Source organism: Diadema setosum, chromosome 21, assembly GCF_964275005.1.
Source record: "Diadema setosum chromosome 21, eeDiaSeto1, whole genome shotgun sequence".
NCBI lineage: Eukaryota > Metazoa > Echinodermata > Echinoidea > Diadematoida > Diadematidae > Diadema > Diadema setosum.
In genome coordinates, this window is record NC_092705.1 from 13,239,375 (window position 1) to 13,259,937 (window position 20,563).

Genomic DNA, 20,563 nt, shown 5'->3' on the forward strand with positions numbered 1-20,563 from the left:
CCGGAGATCAAATACCCAACAAGATTGGATATGTCCACATCAATTGAGCAGTTGATCAATAAAACGGAGGTGTTCCATTCCAGTCAACATTAGCACCTGGCCACCTGCAAGTGATCAAAGTGATAAGAACATTTCTTGCAATTCATGGAGTAATTTTTTTTTAAGATACAAGCTGCTTTTTTCAAACATTTATACACATCATTGTTGTTTAATCGTCACTCTTGAAGTAATCAACAACTACAAAGAAAGAGAAACTAACCAGAAATATATAGATAAAATAATAAAACTACAACTGAAAAATGAGCAAAGAAAATGGGATTCCATTCAGTTTTGAGTCTGAGACCTCCAGATTGCTACACTGGTGCTCTTACCCACTGATCAATGGAAAACCTTAGTACAGTGTTCGCCCAAGAAACCCCCTTCCTTTTCAATGCTCATATGGTCAGAAGCTCACATAAACCTGACATAAGGCAGGATAGAAATCACCTTGTGACGTCCTGTATGGACAGCGATATAAAGAAAACACAAAGAGAATTCCACAAGATGTCCTTTTCCATGAAAGTACAAATTCTGTTGACATGTTACTGACCTTTTTTAGGGGTAATATTATTCCCCTGCTTTCTGAAAGAGAAAATCAACCGCACTTTCTATATGCTACAAATATAAGTATACATGTATGTTGAATTTCTTTATATTTTCTTTTTATCATCCACACGTTACAAGACATTGTAGTCTACTTATCCAGCAATGGTGGTACTGAAACTATAAAATTCTTAACTTTTGAATGGACTGATCGAATTTCCTGAAACTTTGCATAAGTGTTCTACTAATATTCCTGCATTCCCTCCATCAATCCATGCATGTATTTCAGTTTCATTCTCCTTTAAGGCAAGGGTATCAAAAAGTCGAAAAGAAGAGATGATGAATGTGGGAAATGTGATGGACAGAACATGAAAGAGGAGAGAGATAGATAGATGGAGAGAGATACAGAATACAGACAGACAGACAGACATTGAGACAGATAAAGAGGGAAACAAGATTGATATTACTCACCTGTCCTTGATGCACTCCTCGACCACCGGTATAACCTTATCATCTTTCTTCTTCTCATCTCGTAACCTGATCCTTGAGTCTGCGGCATTCAAGAAAACATATTATGCAGACAAGTGACCTTCTACGTCTTTTTTCCAGCAATCACGGATCCACTCATTCTTCCCCTCACCTCTGATGCAACATTTCAACCTTATGCATCATTAATTTTCATTACGCTGTGAATGTGCAGGTGACCTCAATTACATCCCTTGCCAACGGATATATGCTGTAAAGGATTTCAAAATATGACTTTTGTAACATCATTTACATAGAAACCTAGACCCCATCTCATTATGCGACGACTTCATTCAGATTTATTTTTCATGAAAGCATTGACTACCGGTCTTAACGATATTGGACAGGGCTATCCAAAAAAAAAGATGAAGCCACTTAAGCCATATTATCTATCACAAAGAGACAGGAAAGAAAGGGACTGGCAAATCATGAGAGACACTCCTGGAAAATATTGCTTAAAAATGGGTTCAAGAGAGAGACCAGGATGGGATACTGTATCAAAAAGTGGATATTTCTATGCAATTATTATGATTTTTTTTTTTACACTCTGCTAGGTAAGATGAATTTCAAGTGTTTTTTTTTTTACTTCACGGACGATCACAACAATTGAGCAAGCACTTCAAACAGCACGCTGCAGCACAAGCTTCAGTAAAAGGTAACTTGTCCACATTATGCGAAATGGATGAAAAATATTCACTTTTACAGTGGTTTACATATGCACATATATCAAGAACTTCATAAACTTCTTAAAACTGTCATTGCTTATGCATACTGACAGAATATGGCATTTTAAAGGGGAACTCCAGACTATTCAAAAAGAAAGAGTGAACTTTTACAAGAACATCTGAGAAAACTTTATTAAAAGTGGATGAAAATTATAAGACTTATGAAATTAAGAAATTACTTTTTTTTCTCTTCTCAAATAGGTAAATTGAATATTCAAATAGTGAGTGAAGTCATTGCCTCACAACTTGCCATATAGTTTGTACATAGACATAGAAATTTCCAGATTTTTGTTTAAAATCTGACATTCCATCTTATTTGAATTTATAATCATCATTTTGAAGTTACTTTTAAAGCCAGGATGAATAAAATGATGTTTTACACTTTTAAGACAGAAGAATTAGATTTTCATCATCTAATCATCAGATTTTTTCATAGACAAGCATGAAAAATTGTGAGATGGTGACATCATCAGCTCTCTCATTTCCATATTTATATCATCTATTCACAAATTGTTTTTCAAAAATTATTAGATCTTTAAAATGTCATAACTCCCTCACATATAATCTGATTTTCATCACATTTTCACTATTGTGCTAATAATATTTTGACTTTTTTCTTTCCAAACCAACTTACAACTGGCCTGGAATTAACTCTTTATGTGCCATGGTTGAAACCCCCTGTGTGCCACATTATTCTGAGACACCAACGTAGTCATCCATTGAGAAAACATTTTGTTTTTCAAATCTATCCTTATAACTTTTATAGATTTATGTTAAATTGTAGACGAAGTGAGCAAAGTTGTAGAGAAAATGCAAAACTTTGCATTGATATAAATTCTATGACAAATCTATAATTTTGCACACAAAGCAGTGACAGAACATTAGAATTTGCACGCAAATCCAGTGTGAAACACTGCTTGTTAGTCAATCACCACATAAAATGCAAGCTACTGACGAGAGGAACAGAATCGCGAGAAACGCTTTCATTATACTGTGGAATTTGGCGATTTATCGATCGGTTTGGGCGGGTTTGTGCGTTTGAGCGGAATATGTAAAGTTGGCACGCCGTCGAATGAGTCGGACGTGCGAACGTGGCACATAAAGAGTTATTAGAGGCGAGAGAGAAAGAGAAAGGGATGGAAGAGAGGGGAAGTAAGAGAAGGAGAGAGGAAGAATGATAGTAAGAGAGAGAGACCTACCAATGGTCAGTCGAGCCTCTTCCTTCTCCTCGGGCTGACCGGTGTAGAAGGAGAGGTGGAACCTGGACTCGCTCCGCCAGTCTCTGTTCAGGTTCAGGTTGCAGCAGAAGAAGAGGGAATAGCGCCCCCGCAGTCGTAGCACCCAGATGGGGCGGACGGGTGTCTTCAGCATGCTGCCAATCTGGGGTGGTGGTGGTGGGGGGGGGGGGGGGTTAAATTGATGATTTAATATCAACAAACATATAAGCCTACCCACATGATTTTTTTTTAAAGTGCTGCATACCTAATCTTTCTCTTTTGGTGTATTATTATCATTATTATTATCTATTTGGCTTTCAATCACAAATATCATATTACATTTTTCAAAATCAGAACATACACTGGAGTGGTAAGGGTGCACCAGGTTGGGCAGCCAGGGTCTGGAAAGAGCCAACTAAATGACTTGGGGTGCGTTCGAGCGCTCTCCTAAAGCGAACTGTACCGTACCGTACCCGCGCCAGAGGAGCATTCGAACGCTCCTAAAGTGTACCTTACCGTACTGTACCGAGCCAAAAGTGGACCACTTCCCGATGTGCTCCAAAAGCGTACCAAAGCGTACCAAAAGTTCGTTGTAAAGCATGCGCGTATCATGCGCATACGTCACAATGCAAAAACATCATTCTCTTTATTCTGGACAGCTGTAAGTAGTTCAAGCGCCAGGGGTGAATGACATTCTTGCTACAAGCAAGCGTGACCTTTCTAAAAATAACTCGTGAGTACGCTTTCTCCACAGAGCGCTCGAACGCTCCAAAATTGGCATGGTACGGTACGGTACACTTTAGTTCAGTTCGCTTTGGTTCGCTTTAGAGCGCTCGAACGCACCCTTGGACCCTCAGGCCATCCTCCCCAATCCACCCAGTGCACCCAAAACAGTCAGTTTACAATGTAAAAGATACAAATTTCATTAAGAGGCATACATTATTATATATCTCTCCTCTCTCTTTTCCGTTTCTTTGTCTCTCATGGTTATCATCTACTATTAATTCAATGTAATCTGAACAAATGTGAATCAATCACTTCATCCTACAAAGGCAGAAATCCTTTCTACAATGATTACTGCATTCAGATACCGTAAAAGTGGATATTTTCCCGCGATTAATTTTTCGTGCTTGGAATCAAGGCATCATGCACAGGAACGTATGGCAAGCAAAAATATTTGCATGCTTTTATTTTTGCGCTAGTTTCTGGTTACGCGAAATGCGCGAAAATTTCAACACCGCGAAAATTTCCACTATTACAGTAACAGTAAGGACATGACAGTCAAATTTGCACCATTACACCACATTTAGGTCACAAGCCGATGCAAGACACAAAACTCTATCTGGTACAGGGAGTCCAGATACCACGTGTTAAAACTAAGGCTGGTAAGTGTAGTTTCTCATTTTGTGGACCAAAGGCATGGAATACCTTGCCAAAGGAACTTTGCTTATCACCCTCAGTTTCAATATTCAAAAAGATATTGAAAAAGTTTGTATTTTCCCTTTGATTTTAAATTTGGATGTGAAGTGCTTTGATAAATTCATTGGGAAATGCGCAATAGAAAAGACTATAATAGTATTATCATTAATTGGTGCACCTTACCATAACTTTCTTGTGATTTTTTGCATCCTTCCCCTCAGGTCTGTCTACAACCAGAATTCCAATTTCTGCTCTTTTCTTGATACCACGCCTCACCACATCCTGTCAACAGAAGAGAACAATTGACCAATGACAAACTCACATATATTCAAATTAATGAATTCATTCATTGAGTTGTTTTTATTGCAACTGATTGACAAATTGCCCTACATCAAAGTTTAAAAAAAGCACTGATTGATCAGTGTTTTAGTAGAGGAAAAGATAGAAATCATGTGTAGGGCAATTTGTCAATCAGTTTTAATAGAAATAACTTAACAAAAGAATTCCTTAATTTGAATATATACACAGTACCCACTGCATGCTATAAGGTTTAGAACCAGCACTGGCTGTCGGGTGGGAGCTCGGTTGTCCAGTGGATATGAACGCCTGCCCAGTGATCAGGAGATTGATGGTTCGAATCAAACCTAAGTTTGTGTGCCCATTATCTTTTTATCATGGCCACTACTAAAAAACTGATTAATTGCAGCTTATTTACACGTAGGGCAATTTATCAATCAGTTCAAGTAAAAACTCATTTCCGCTCCACCTCTGCAAGAAGTCAACCAAAATATGAAAAATAAAACAGACTTGAATTTGCCCATTAGCCTGCAATCATCAATGAAAAATCTGCTATTGGTACTATCATCAATACTCATGCCTTTTTCCGTTTTTAAGAGTCAACTTCACTGCCATGGCAATACAGAAAACTCATCAATCAAGTAATGTTTTTCAAAAAAAACAAATAAGCATCGATTATTCAGTGTGTTAGTAGTAGCCAAGATAATAATAACAAAAATCATGGGCATACAAACACTGACACTATACTATGAAATTGCCTTCACATTAAATTCTATTTCTTTTTTGTTAGTACCACTCCAGCATGTTTGAATTCATGTGTCATGAATATTTCATAATGGAGAATGAAAGCCATTTTAGGGGCTCATCACTTATGAGATTTCATGAATAATGCCCAGCCCCTCACCTGTGTAGCAGAAAATTGCCATGACAATAAGCAAAAGTCATTCAAAGTTAAACAGCTGTTGCCATAGTAACTGCTAAAACATCCCTGTAAGTCTGTCATGCTTTGCTGATGCCCTGGACTTGGGACACACGAGAGATTTTGATTTGGGGTCAAACTCTCATTTCCCATCAGAAAGGAAGGGCTTAATTAGTTGTTGCCATGGGAACTGTTATCATATTATTGAAAAAGTGAAATATTCAAGCATTTCGCGCATCAGGAAACTAGCGCAAAAATAAAAGTATGCAAATATTTTTGCTTATAGTACATAATATATTTCAGCTCTTTGATTCCACAAAATAAAAAACATGAGAAATTCATTTTAACCGACTGAGCGTGAAAACATACACACATGAAAATTTCCAGTTTTATATTAACTTTAATTTTTATTCAATCCAGCCCTGACCCACAACTTACTAGAGGTTTCGAGTTGAGGTCATATTCCTGGTTCCCATTAAACAGGTAGGGTGTGGCTTGACCATTGAGGATGAGATTGATGAGAGAGAGGGAGCACTGGTCATCAGCGGTCAGTAGAACATCCCCTTGCAGGTCATCTTCGAGTCTAGCGGAGGAAACACAAGCACCACATCACTTTCGGACGTTCTACTAGCAGTCCTCATCATATTGCCATCATAACTCATGCATTTATCCTTTCATTTTGACCTTTGACCCAGGCAAATGGTAGCAAGAAGGTAATGGAACTCCTTTGTTAATCAATTGCTTTCAGTGGATTCCGCAATGTTAAAAGTAGTTGAACTTCAAGAAATTTGTGTTGTGACCTACAATATATAAACATGTTATACAATCAACAATGCCTTCTTTCAGACCATTTTGCAAGGAAAAGATACTGTATAGTATAACGTAAATCAAGATGCGTTGTTTTTTAAGGCGATACAAAGGCCTTAAAAGAATAGATGTTTTCTCTGCAAGTATATCATTTAACAACAGAATTGCACAACAGATTTGAATTGCAAGTCATGAATAACATAAACACAAACAGTGATGGCAGAAGTTTGTGAAAAATTGGACAAAGACATTCACAAGTTATCGATTTTTAAAGTTTCATATATTTTCTTGGAAGAGAAATATTGGTTTCAACTATTTACACACAGTAACTCAGGTGGTGTATTCATCAGTGCAAAGGTATCACAAGTGGTATTTGAATTAAAATTTCATCTTCCGAGAAATTGAGCAAGTTACACTTGAAAGTACTTCAGAAAGCCTTGTCCATGCTGACAACTTTAAACACATAAATGTAACAAAACCTTAGATCATAAAGTGTCTGATTGTGTGATTCTGTGGTTCTGATGTGAATGTTTTGTAATCAACATGTGCAAAATCACTTTGTTAAAATCATGATCTTTACATACACATCATTTAACATCCATACATAATCCTTGTGTAATCCTATGTGTAGTTTCTAAACCATACATGATCTCAACGATCATGCACTTGGCATCCAAGACCCCGTTTACAGTGCGGGGCCGGGCTCGGCCGCGGCTCGGCCACGGCCGAGTCCGGCCTCAATTGCGCGGCCGAGCCTCGCAATTTTGTCCGTTTACACTGCTGGGCTCGGCCGCGCTTTTGATTCAAACCTTTCAATATTTTGTCGTAGTGGCGCTCTGCTTGTAAACAAACGCAATTTGGTATTGTCTGGTTTTCAGACCCTTTGCGAAATGAATTCCGCCATTCGGGCAAAGGCCTTTGCCGAAGGAAAAAATCCTTTGCAGGACAAAACCACCTTAAACTATACTAATTTTCGACGTTGAGGGGGTTAATATCCTGAATAGCGAAAGATACAGGCAGAGGGTTTGGAAGCCAGACTAAAATTGGCTGCGCAATTGGCCGCACATTTGGCCCAGTTTGCGTTTACACCAAGAAGAGGCAGGGCTCGGCCGCGGCTCGGCCGCGGCCGAGACCACCTCCAGAGCGAGGCCAAATGCGAGGCCAATTTTGGCCTCGCATTTGGCCTTTTGCGCGTTTACACTGAAGCGGGGCTGGGCTCGGCCGCGGCTTGGCCGCGGCTCGGCCGTGGCCGAGCCTCGCACGGGGTCTAAGCTAGTCCATCCAAATATATCACAACCCAGACTAGACAGAATATGAAAATTCTGAAGAGAAAAAAAAAATACCTGTAGCTTTCAAGTACACAGCTGGAACATTAGATGTACATGTAGACAATTTATTCTCATTTCATATCATTTCATTTCTTTTTCATTTCCAACAAAAAAGTACAATTGTAAATAAACATTTGAATACACATAACTACAAAAAATCAAGAGAGCATTGTAATCAAGGAGAATATTGTGAACTGGAATCCAATAATTTTGTGAATTTTATGACAAATACCAAATTGAAATTGACTGGAAATGGGAAGGACTTCTACAAAGGAAAAGCTTGTAGTTTGTAGCATTCTCATAAACAACAACTAATACATAACTGCTAACTAGTAATACTAGGCAAAGACCTAAAAATAAAGGACAAAAAGAAATACACAAACACATACACACACAAGGCAGCTCTATTGTGAATAAAAAAAACCAAAAACTAAAAAGATAATGAAAGTGCTAACTTACTGTGTTAATGTTCTTGAGAGGATAAGGCTGTATAAGAACATGAGGGCTCCACCGCCATCTCGATTTTCAAACTGGAAAATTGAAACCCAGATAAGGAAAATATCATATAGGGGTAGATATGTCAAACATTATTTCAACATAGAATATACATCAATGCATAATATAACTAGAAATGTCACTTGGAATGCCTCCGCCATATCACATTATTCTCCCAATAGGTCTACAAATCATACTGCCAATGTGAGACCACAATTTCACATGATTAGTAAATATTTATAATCATTACCTAGTACTCATGCACCAATTTTCACCACAATACTTTGAGCCATTTTCAAAATAAGGAATACAGGTGAAATTTCAGCATATTCGCTTCACCTTTGACCCCATGACCCAAAGCTAAACCTATGCGCTATCACCAATCGCACTGCTGGCCTTATGAGAATTGACTTGAAAAAAGAAAATGATTATCAACATGCCATCACAGTTCACAATTAATGCGTATAAAAATAAATGCCTGTCTGCAAGTCTGACAACAAGACATTATTGCTGGATCTATCATCTTTCAACAGTTCTCAATGCCTCCGAGAGCCATTATATGAAAATGTTTTCAATTACTTTAAATTGCAACAATTGTATTATTGCAACTGCTAGCAGGTGAATGGTTGTCTCCAGCCTCTTTCTATGGTTGATTGCAATTATTGCAAAATACAATAATGTGCAATTACTGCAACGTACAATAATATTTGCTGGCACCTCCATGAAGTAGGCCCCCGGTCTAATCTTCAATTCATCCACTATACCTTACAGCTAATACAATGACTATTTCATCAATCATTTGATGGCTGAAGAGCTCTGCAAAACCCTCACAGTGTGTGTGTGTGTGTGTGTGTGTACTAATATGAATAGTCAATATGAGGAAGGGGCACTTGATAATATGTGACCCGCGACAACGGTTTCAGGCAAAAGTCGCAAGAGCAAATTCCCTCCTAGGCGGGGTACAAAGATTTTGACCATTATTTTTGTCGATTTAGGTTTTTTGCAGAAATCGAATCTTTGATATGTTTTCTACATCTACACTAAATTTCATTGCATAAGACTAAGTGTTTCCTATCGAAAATGAAATTTTAAGCACCCTATGTTGGATCGCACTCGTCAGTTTCGAGCTTCTTTCGAACGCCGCGCCAATATCCCCAGCGTTGCTACGGCGCAGGGTCTCGCACGCGATTGGCTGGTGCGTCGCACACATTTACATAATTCGGCTTTCGGAGACACCAGTTGCAGCGTTTGGGGAATGCTTTGTCCACGCATGCACGATTACATGCTCCATTGTTCTTGGTATAGTGGTTTATATACGCTCGCTCTGTATACTGCGTGCTCTTCGTTTGGCTTTCTATCCAAACTATTCTACCGCAATGTTCGACAACGGAAGTGAAACAAAAATCATGTAGCATAACATAATCGTGTGAAAAGAAAACTACAGTGTAAATATTCTCAAATTTGTCTACTTGTACATGTAGTATAAATTATGACAGCAGACTGACTCAATGGAAGGTAGATGAGAGGAAAGGAGCGGTCACATGTGACCAATTATATCCAAATACTACACGTCAAGTTCGCACCAAACTTACGAGTCGTGTTTGTTTGTTTGTTTGTTTGTTTGTTTTAATTCAATTAGCACCACCGAGCAAAGCAACATTATTATATATGCATGTCTTGTAAAAGCAAAACAAACAGGAAGCGTGACCCTTGTCAGCACTAGCAATTTTCTGCCTTCAAAAGGGTCGCCAATGATAAAGACACATCAACCACAATGAAAACGCGATTTGTAAATGTGTGGATTCGCCACCGCTCCTGTTACATGCACAAGGACATGGCGTGTGGATGCCATTGCGTAATGCGTGCACCATATACACATGTACATGTACACCATACGTGTAATTATCGTATTCGCCATCTTGAAAGACGTACTGGTAAACAAACCCGAGCGAAACGCATTGTTTCTCGGCTCCATACGCTGAGCTCCAAGGAAGGTGCCCGGGAAATTTGACTCTCTCAGTGAGCCAATCAGAAGGCGATGTGGTTGCTAGAGGCGGAGCTTAACATCAATTGACACCATCGTACGGATGGGTGATTCTCCCCTCGCATCGCCGCTCGGACATTGTCTTTGAGAAAGAGGTGAATCTTCAAAGCCTGTTTTCTCGCAATTTTGTCAGGCTAACAACTTAGAAAGTGTATTTTATTTCTCTTTCTATGCCCACTTATGGTGCCGAAGAATACAAGTGTTTTATATCAATGCAAAGCTTAGGATATGGGCAATGTGATTCAGTGAAAAAATGAATTTTCAAAATTCGCGACTTTTGCCTGAAACCGTTGTCGCCGGTCACATATAACTGATGATTATCTAACAAAAAAAAAAAAGAATCATTTGAAAAGAAAGGCGATCACCATATAAAGCTCCAGTAATGACCATGACAATGACAAAATTCAAATTGAGCCCTAATTCTTCCCTGAGTGATCGGAGAAAAAAAAATCCATTATCTTTGTGTTTTCAATTGCATCCTGCTAACACTGACAAATATTACCACATGAAAAAAATAATGTGTATTTATCACCATGGCAACACGCAACAAAAAGAGACATTCTCTGGGACCTTTCACAAAACTGGAGAGAGATGCAAACACTAATCATCAGATACCTCTGGTTGCCATAGTAACAAGTTGGCTCTAGGTGTAGTGCTGGAGGGATTTAGTAAGCATATTCATTGGTAGTTATTTTGAAGGTTTTTTGAAGGTTTCTGCATAGTATGGCCTTTATCTCACCTGAAGGCAAAATGTATATTCCTATATGTCTGCATATGTCATTATTATGTCTCTTGATCATTTTGTGTATTGCATCCTTCGTATAATGTGTGAATGAACACACACACACACACACAAAAGAACTTTCCATGTATCCCAAAATAGAGACCAATGCAAAGATTACATACAATTTAGTGACAAGAAATGTAGGGAAATCAAATAGAATGGAAGGAAATGGAAGAGTAAAATGGAATGGAATGGAATGGGAAAAAATAAGATGAGAGAAAATTTTATGTCACAATAATGAAATTTGTGTTATATCACAGATCTAACTCGAGTATTTGATGTATCCATGTCGTGTGCATTTATGCATACATATATGAATATATATATGTATATGTATATATATATATATATATATATATATATATATATATATATATATATATATATATATATATATATATATATAATTCATATATTCTTTTTTTCTTTAGCCAGTTATTCAACAAAGAGATAGAGGAGACAAAAGACAGAAAGAGAGAGAGAGAGAGAACATTATAACTGAAACTGGAGATTAATGTATCATCTAAAACCCAACTTAAGCAAGGAAACAGAAAATAAAGACCTGGAAGATTGATGAAAATGGTGAGCACATGTGACCACCCAGCTCAACATCCACATCCACAAAGGGCAGGCCAAAATTATTTTCCACTTTTCTACATAGTTAAAGAGAGTAAGCTATAAGCTTTAAAATGATATATAACTTGTTATTATTGGACCATCCTAACCCATTCAAAAAGTGACTGAAATAAGAGAGAGAGTTAGGGGGTGCAGTTTCATAGAAAAGGGAGAAAAGAGGACTTAAGGATGAGGGTCAATCAGGCAAGCAGTGCAGGAGTATAGATGAAAACATCAGCTCTTCTATTTCACACTGAAAGCAGTACCTGTCAGAAAAACAAATATTGTTCAGAAAAACTGCTAATTAGTAATATCTCAATTTCTATTTTGCTTAAAGCTGCCAAATTTTGACAGTAGGTAGAGGAAAGATTACTCTCCCAGATGAGACAAACTTTGAAAATTTGAGTCGGTCTACCCAGATGACACATTTTGGTTCATAACAGAGAATCCTAATTTGTGACTTTTTGTGGATTTTTTAGCTAGGCAGTCACATGTATGTGAACAAGATGATAACAATATGATGTTACGATCCACTCCTCCTCATCAAAATCTGTCATTCTGATTGACAATGACTAGCTCGCATCACTTACCATGTGCAGCCTCTTCTCCATGACCTTTCTGAGCCGTTCATAGGTCACACACTCTACGACCTTAATCTGGATAATAAGGGAATAACCAGATCAAATAAACTAGGGGCGCATTTATGCTCAACATTTTGGGGCCATAACTCGTTCAGTACAAAGCATGGTTATATCCCAACTCACTTTGTCATAACAACCTTTCAAAATGCTGATTGAAAAATACACAACTATGGGATAGAATTTAAACCCTGAGCACTTAACATAGTAACCATCAATCATTGTTTGCTCAAATCTCAACTTGACATACAGATGCTTAATTGCACATATTCTGGCAACTCCACTTTTCCCCCACAATGTATGCACTGCTCTCGAATGGGTAATTTTCCAAGCGGTGAAATATTATCATTGTCTGCCTTTTCTGCTGCAATAATTACTGGCTAAATTATGATTGCTGAAGTGCTGGCACTGAAAATGCACTTGTTCATCTAAAGTCAACTTTAAAGGGACTGTACAGTACTGGTTGAGGTGAGGATTTAACTTTGAACGTTTTGCGAGATATTGAGAAACCACTCTATGAGGTGTCAAAGAGCATGCAATTCTAAGGGAAATTGAGAGTTTATTTGATGAAAATCGGTTTTGAAATGAGATATCCAAAAAAAAAGATGAAACAAAGAGATCCTAATAAAAGTCGTGGCCTGTCGCATTTTATTATTATCGCTTTTTTTAATATCTCAGGCATTTGAAAAACAATTTTTATCAAATAAATGTTGAATCCTTCTTGAAATTACATGCTCTTTCATATTTCATAAGAGGTTTCTCATTATCTCAAAAAATTGTATAAACCTGAATCCTCACCTCAACCAATACTGTACAGTCCCTTTAAGTCCATCAGTCATCAGAATTAGAGAAACCCATAGATATGGCAAATGAAAGCTCATGACTAGTTAATATCAACCAGTTTAAGATACTAATGGTTTCAAAGTTCAAAACATATTGTCCTGTAATGGGCAATTGCTTTTCACAAGAGGAAAAGTCTTTAACTCTGTCATAAGATTTTCTGAACAATAAAACACCTGACTGTTATCATGTTACTTTAAATACCTGAAATAACTCCTTCCTTCAGTTTACATGTCACAAAAACTCATAAAACAAATTTTGGTTAACAGGTTCCAAAGTGAGCAATAAATCATACAAGCACTTGTTGACACAGTCACACTCACAGAAAAATGTGGTAGAGCAATATTTGTACAGTAACAAAACTAAAGTTGATCATAGGGCTTTTATACAAGAGGCAAAGTCATTTTGATTTTTGATGGATTGGAAGTATCATGGTGAAGTGCACAGTATGCATCATAATGATACAAAAGGATATATCAGGGCTTGACACTGTATTTTTTTTTCTGGTGGCCTGTTCAGGCCACTCACGTCTTGAAATCTGAAATTTTGGTGGCGCGAAATTAGAACAAACATAACAATAAACCTAAATGTTAGTTGCCAGATCGGGTCACCAAAAGGTAGCCGCTTTTGAAATTTGGTGGCCTGACATTAATTTTTAGTGGTCCGGGCCACCGGGCCTCTGCTAATGTCCAGCCCTGGATATATCCTATTCCTAAACAATAATACATGTACAAGAGAATAAAAAAGTAAAAGTCTACGTTAGGAAGGCTCAATTTTTGACAATGCTAGAAGCACTAAATAGAGAGGGAACTCTTGGAAGACTAAACTGGCAAAACCAGAATGAAAACTAAAGGCCATCATCTTACCGTCTTTATGAAGTGTTCGAGCCTCTTCTCTTCGGAGTAGAGGAGACCAGCATAGGCCGAGTAGAGTAGGACCACCTTGGCCTTCTTCTCCTGACCAGCCCGCCAGAGAATCCTGGTCAGAGCTTCGACAAAACTTCTCCTCTGCTTCCTTTCAGACGACAGCTTTAGGCGGGCTGCCACTCTGGCAGGAAAAGTGAAAATGGACATCAAACATGGGCCCAAAATTATGACTTACTGATTACCTAGAATTTCCATTTCATTGTGGATCATAAACATACCAATAATGGCTTATGTAAACAAAATACAATATCGAGTTGATTGCTCAAATGTAAGTGAAGCATATATACACTCATTTAAATTCATGTAAACATACCGCCTTTAACCAGTACATAAATTTATATGAATCTATATAGGAGAAACTAATGAATGATGGTTGATCATGCAAATATACATAGGGCCTATACATATAAATATATAACAACAAGAGACAAATTGAAACCAAAAAAAAAAAGAATCACAGAGGAAAATAATGTACCTTTTATATGTGACCGTACATCACAAAACGAACAAAAAGTCGCACCCCTTGATTTTACATGAGGACTCAAAATGGGTGAAATTGGTCAACTGAGTCAATCTTGAGTTGTGTATATTTTCTGAAAGGGCTATCCTTCTTCTATATTATTCTGTAGTTTGGGATCATAATATGAATGGGAAAGTGTGTTTTCAGCAGTTTTTCTACAACCTTTTTTTGGAGGGGAGTAGAATGATCAGGTATGTCTCAGAGGCCCCTTTTTCATTTCTTGAAATCCTTTGCACACTCTTCACTTTCAAGTCTAATAACTTTTGAAAGGATATTGCTAATGCTTTGAAAGTTGGCATTAATCACGGACAGAATGTGTTAATAGAACATGCTCAATTTCAGCTTAATCTTATAATCTCTTCACGGTTGCTGCTCTGGTGGTTTACATCCTGAGTTTTGTCCCTTTCATCGCATAGCTTGCACAGCTTGGTAAAGACTAAACACTTGAATAGACCTTGTACTTCAGAGCCTCTTTTCTCAGTTCACACTTTTCCAGAGTGTGTGCTTTCTTGGCAGTATTTAGGTAGGTTATGGGAGTTCATTTGAATCGAGTTATACATCATTTTAAAGCTTAGAGTCTGTTCTTTTAGAATCTGCCCTTAACTAAAAACCCATGCCTGGCGACTTTTTGTTGGTTTTGTGATACAGGGTCACATAGAAGAGAATGAGCCATTGTAGAAGAAGAAAAAGGAAAGGAGAGAGAGAGGAAAGGATAGAGAGAAGGAAGAACAAGAGAAAGATGGGAGATGAAGAGAAATGAAAGAATGTATTAAAATCAACTCACTTTGCTGGGTCAAGGGCTGAGTGATTTGTCTCCTCATCTCCCCCTAGAATGATGTGAATGAGTTGAGCCTGTACTGCTATCATTAATCCTCGGGACTTATCCTTTAATAATGAGAGAGAGAGAGAAATAATAATATACTTATATGCATTATATCTCTGGTCCATTTAGTCACTGCTTAAAAACATATTCTATGCAAATGTTAACTTTGGAATGAGTAATTTCTTCTAACACCATAGCAACTCATTATCATCTTTACATTAAAAACTGAATATACGAATGTCTGCTTTATGTTATTTGTGGTTGTTGTTGTTGTTGTTAGATTTGGCATTGGTACACAGGCAGAGAGACAACTGAAAACTGTAACATACCATACATGCCATATATTTAGCAAGTCTAATATTTTGCGAAATGGGCCATTTTTATGATTTTGTGAGTGGTTAAATTTGCACTGGATGGGGAATGATGTGAATGTCACACTCATGTCAGGATCAGTATTAATATTTTTCTCGCAAATAGCACCCGACTCAGCATGATAAAGGCCTGGCAAAATATACAGCATATAAAGTCACCAAGTCAGGGTAGAGGCATACAAATATATGCAATCAAAAATTAGGATGTCATACAATGTAATGAAGATCATTTTATAAATCTAATCATGATATACCATAACTATGTTTCTGCTTTGAAGAAAAGTAAGAGAATATTTGTTATAACTGTGTTACCACGACAACTCAAACATATTCCTAACATTACTAAGTCAAAGTACAAATGCAGTGGTACAACATGAGTTCTCATAATGTCATACCATTGTACATAATTTGGGTAAGTGTATGACAAAAAATGTAACACTGTTTGAGAATAGACATCTCTTCATTGCTATCTGGGGCGCAAGTGATAAGAAACATGGCCCAAAACACCCTGGCTAGGGTTATCTTGCTGTGACTTCCAAAATACAGATAAGCCCTTTTTACACTTGTGTTTCTTAACCCCGTACTTTCTCTGACCCAGGACTATCGTTAGTCCCGTACCAATTTTTTCAGCTTTTTACACTCGCCAATAAATCCCGTACTAAGCTCTTGTCCTGGGCCAAGGAGAAAACTGACCTTTTTACACTCATATTTCTTTCTCGCCCCGTACTTTCCAAACCACATGAATATTCATCATTACGCTGTGCACTGATTAAGTACACGCACGCACCAGCAGCACTTGATTACCTCGTTTCTGATTGGTCAGTGGGGGGTCGAACTTCGTCTCTGTCACCTAGCCCCAGATTATTTTTTCGTTGTATTTACACTCGCTTGCTTGGCACCGCAATTGCGGGGTTAGCACCGCAATTGCAGTGCTAACCCTGCTATTTTGCAGGGCCAGATAGTACGGGATTATCGGTGGAGCTAGCCCACTTTCGCAAAAACAAGTGTAAACAGAAAGTGGGCTAAGGAAAGTCCGATACCAACGGTGGGGCTAAGGCCCCTCCCCCCCCCCCCCCCTTAGCCCCATCGTTGGTATGGGACTAAGCAAAAATTTTGCAAGTATAAAAAGCCCTATAGTAGGTGAGAAGTATCCTCCATCAAAATATTTACACCAGTCTAGGAGGCAGCACTCTGTACCATTATCTGTATACTGTCTGCTTTATCATCAGATTATAAAATAATGTGCACTGAAATCAGACCAAGACCAGCTCTGACTTCAACTCTACTTTCAACACTCATGAGACTGTCGGATGGATTCGCTGGCTTTCCAAACATCACACAAACTTCTTTTGTAAACTAGGCGGATGGAAACAAATTTGGATAACCCTTTCTTTGCAACTTGTTACTATAAGTGGCTGTGTTTTCAAGCGCATATAACTGTCGGTGTCTCCGAGAGGAGGAAAACAGACAAAATGGGCTGAATTTTTATCCTCTGAATATATTAAATCATCCCTCTTAGACATTAATGAGCTACTTTCACTGTCACATTGAAAATTCAGTGAATGCAATGACTGAAACTTTGGCGAATGAGAGGACTGATACTGGGTCTGAACAAGAAGACTATCATAAGATTGTTCTTGATGTCTAATTATTCAACAAACAAACACTCAACTGATACTCTCCAGTATCATCGAATACTGAAGGTCGGCAACTGGGCAATGGCTAATAGTGAAGCCATATCACTAAACTGCAACAAATTTTGTAGGCTTGCTCATTTTGCAGCTAACTTCATCTCCGGAGGATGCCTAACTCGGCATAATTATCCCGCATTATCTAATTAGCACGTATTTGATCAGCTACCTAGAGCGTGCCTAATTCCCATGTTATTCCACTAGAATATATGGATTCTCTACTCATCGACGATGGTATTGACACAACTAATGCCCCAAGGGTAATCAGCACCATGACAACAGATGTCTATTGTAAGGTAAATAGTCTCAGAGTGCAAACCCATTATTTTGTTCAAGTTCACAGAGACAAAAGTACATTTTGTAAGACAAGTTAAAAACATTTCTGTCCTTGTCAAACTCGAGATGATTGAATCTTCTCTCGCACTCATTTCAGTTGTTTACAGGCAATGTAGATTGGGCATATACTAGGCAAATTTGTTTGAAAGTGTACAAGATCCACACATCAAAGGGAAATCTGAAGTGTGATGCAAGAGAAAAGTCAAGTACAGTTTAGATGGGAAGACTAATTTAATGGATCCAACATCCTAAACAGAACTATATCCATCTTGGGAGGTCATGCATACATAAAATACATCCAGCAAATTGGTTCCAACATTGATGGTATCATCAAGTGATGCATATCATTTGGTAGAACTTCCTCTCAGCATTTTGCTGTCTGACTGGGCAAAGTCACTGAATTACTGAGCGATGTCTCCAGAAATCAGCAAATTTTAGGTCAGCCTGGTTCTTGCTGCCCCAAGGTTTCAGAGCTTTTCATGAAATTGAAGCCTTGACTTACATATTTCTCTCTTTGATTGGAAGACAATTCTTGATATAAAGAGATATTGCAAATTGATGTGTGAATGATAACGGTAATCATCATCATTATCATCATTACCACAGGGGTGGAGCCAGGAATTCTGTAAAGGGGAGGCGCCTTTACAAAATGAAAAGCAGGAGCATGCCCCCCACCCCCTCCCTGTTTTCTCTTTATTTCTTTTGTTTTAACAAGAAATAAAGAGGGGGTGCGTGCCCGGTGCTCCCCCGCCTGGATCCGCCACTGTTACCATCACAATCATCACAACAATATAGATAAAAGAACAAATAGATATCATGATAATGGTAATCATCATTCTGTAATCAGCATCATCGTCACGAATGCAGAATATTTATTAAGTTTGATATAAATGTGACAGAAAAAAAAGGGGAAAAAAAGGTACAGGCAGTGCACTGGACATTCAAAGAGATGTATTGATTGTAATGGCAAAGTTAAGTGACACAGTTTATGGCAGGTCATCAGTTTTCTCTTTAAAATCTCATCAATCATGCAATGATAACTTTATTCCCAATTGCCATAGTTTGTAAAACATCCTGTCACTTTCTTCTGTCATAATTGAATACTAAACGAAATATTGGGGAAAATGGATACTTCTTATGTAAACAATATGAACTGACTTGTTACGACCAAAATCACTCTGAGAATGATCGCACAAAAGAAACAATCGACTAATGTTCAGGCGGTTTATTAACAGTGATATTGTGGGTACAGACTCGTAATCGGTTTTCACATCAGTACAATAATGATCAATAGAAACAATTATAACTCGGTAATGAAATCACTTACACGTGTTACAGTCCAAAATCTGATAATGACGATGTTCACATAGTCCCCTGTTGATGTCCAGATACGATGTTCGACACACAGATGAATGGTCCTTGATGCACCGATGAATGATTCCTCCAACGTAAATTCAGAGGCACTGGTTGCAATAATCCACGTTATAAATCCAGGGTATAGGTCCACAGCAAAATGTGCAGAATCCAATGTTATGACGACCACGTCCAGTCGATGCGTTGAATGATGATTCACTTTATAATGTCCAGCAAGGAATCCAGCCCGTCACAGCTTTGCCGTAACAATGTCCGTTGACACTAAAATATGGAGTCTATCTCCAATGTAGGCAAATTAATTCTCTGCAGGCAAAATGTCTCCCAGGCCTTATCTCCACAAACACAGTTTGTATAGCAGGTCAGCAGGTAACACAGGACTGACTATAACAAGTCGCTTCAGAGCCAGAAGTGACGTAACTCTCAGAGCAGAGGTGTTGGGTACTCTACCTACCTCAGAATTTCTCCTGCTTATATACTATCCATTCACCCCTTTCTAGTACATTCTGTAATTTTCTCCAACCTGGGGCCACATACCTGAACATACTAGCAAGTCCAAATTCCAGGAATCCTGGATGACTCACTGCCTAATATGTGCATAACATCATTGCCAAAATTAACTACCAATCACATTGGGTTACAAGGGCAGTGCCTCACTCAGCCAGCACTTCCTAGAATTTTCTGGAATGGGTTAAATCATTCTAGATTGAATGAGCTATAATGTATTTCCTGTCACATGCATACATGTACTGTAGCTACATTGTATACCACATAGAAAATTCTCCACTGATCTGGTCAGCCTGTATGTACTACATCTATATCATATAGAATGTTCTCCATTAATCTGGTCACCCTGTGTACATACACATTAAACAACCATGCATACAGCCTTGATACATGTACATAACTACTTGTGTGTACATTTGTGACACCATCCCCCATGGGAAAAAGAAAGCCTTGCCGTAGCAAGGGTTTCTTTTACCTTCACAATTTCTCATTGTTATTTACAACGAGTGTGAGGTAAAATCAAAATCAAGCAACCATAATCACATACTATCACAGGCCTTTTAAATAGCTGCATTAATTCCATGTTCTCTTTTCATGGATACCAGTTACATTGATATTGCTTGGATTCTCGAAGCTTATACAATCATGTCAAACTGTTTTGCATACATTAATAGAGCTATTTAAAACACATACACTGTAAGTGATATGCAGTGAAAACTTTTCACCCTTGAATTCTACTGTGCTATCGACTACCTATGTCACACCAACTGACTTTCTGTCATA

General features: G+C 38.1%; 1 protein-coding gene across 1 annotated transcript in view; it reads right to left on the reverse strand.

The window, feature by feature from the left end:
* The window catches only part of LOC140244568 (inactive ubiquitin carboxyl-terminal hydrolase MINDY-4B-like), a 41,043-nt gene continuing 20,480 nt past the window's right edge, over positions 1-20,563 (reverse strand). Inside the window, exons 5-13 of the mRNA XM_072324194.1 lie at positions 15,466-15,566; positions 14,102-14,282; positions 12,348-12,413; positions 8,279-8,349; positions 6,123-6,267; positions 4,652-4,750; positions 3,032-3,212; positions 1,054-1,132; positions 1-104 (exon numbers count right to left, since the gene is read on the reverse strand). Of these exons, the coding sequence (XP_072180295.1) occupies positions 56-104; positions 1,054-1,132; positions 3,032-3,212; positions 4,652-4,750; positions 6,123-6,267; positions 8,279-8,349; positions 12,348-12,413; positions 14,102-14,282; positions 15,466-15,566 (972 nt within the window). The 3' untranslated portion in view covers positions 1-55. The remainder of the gene's footprint in view (positions 105-1,053; positions 1,133-3,031; positions 3,213-4,651; positions 4,751-6,122; positions 6,268-8,278; positions 8,350-12,347; positions 12,414-14,101; positions 14,283-15,465; positions 15,567-20,563) is intronic.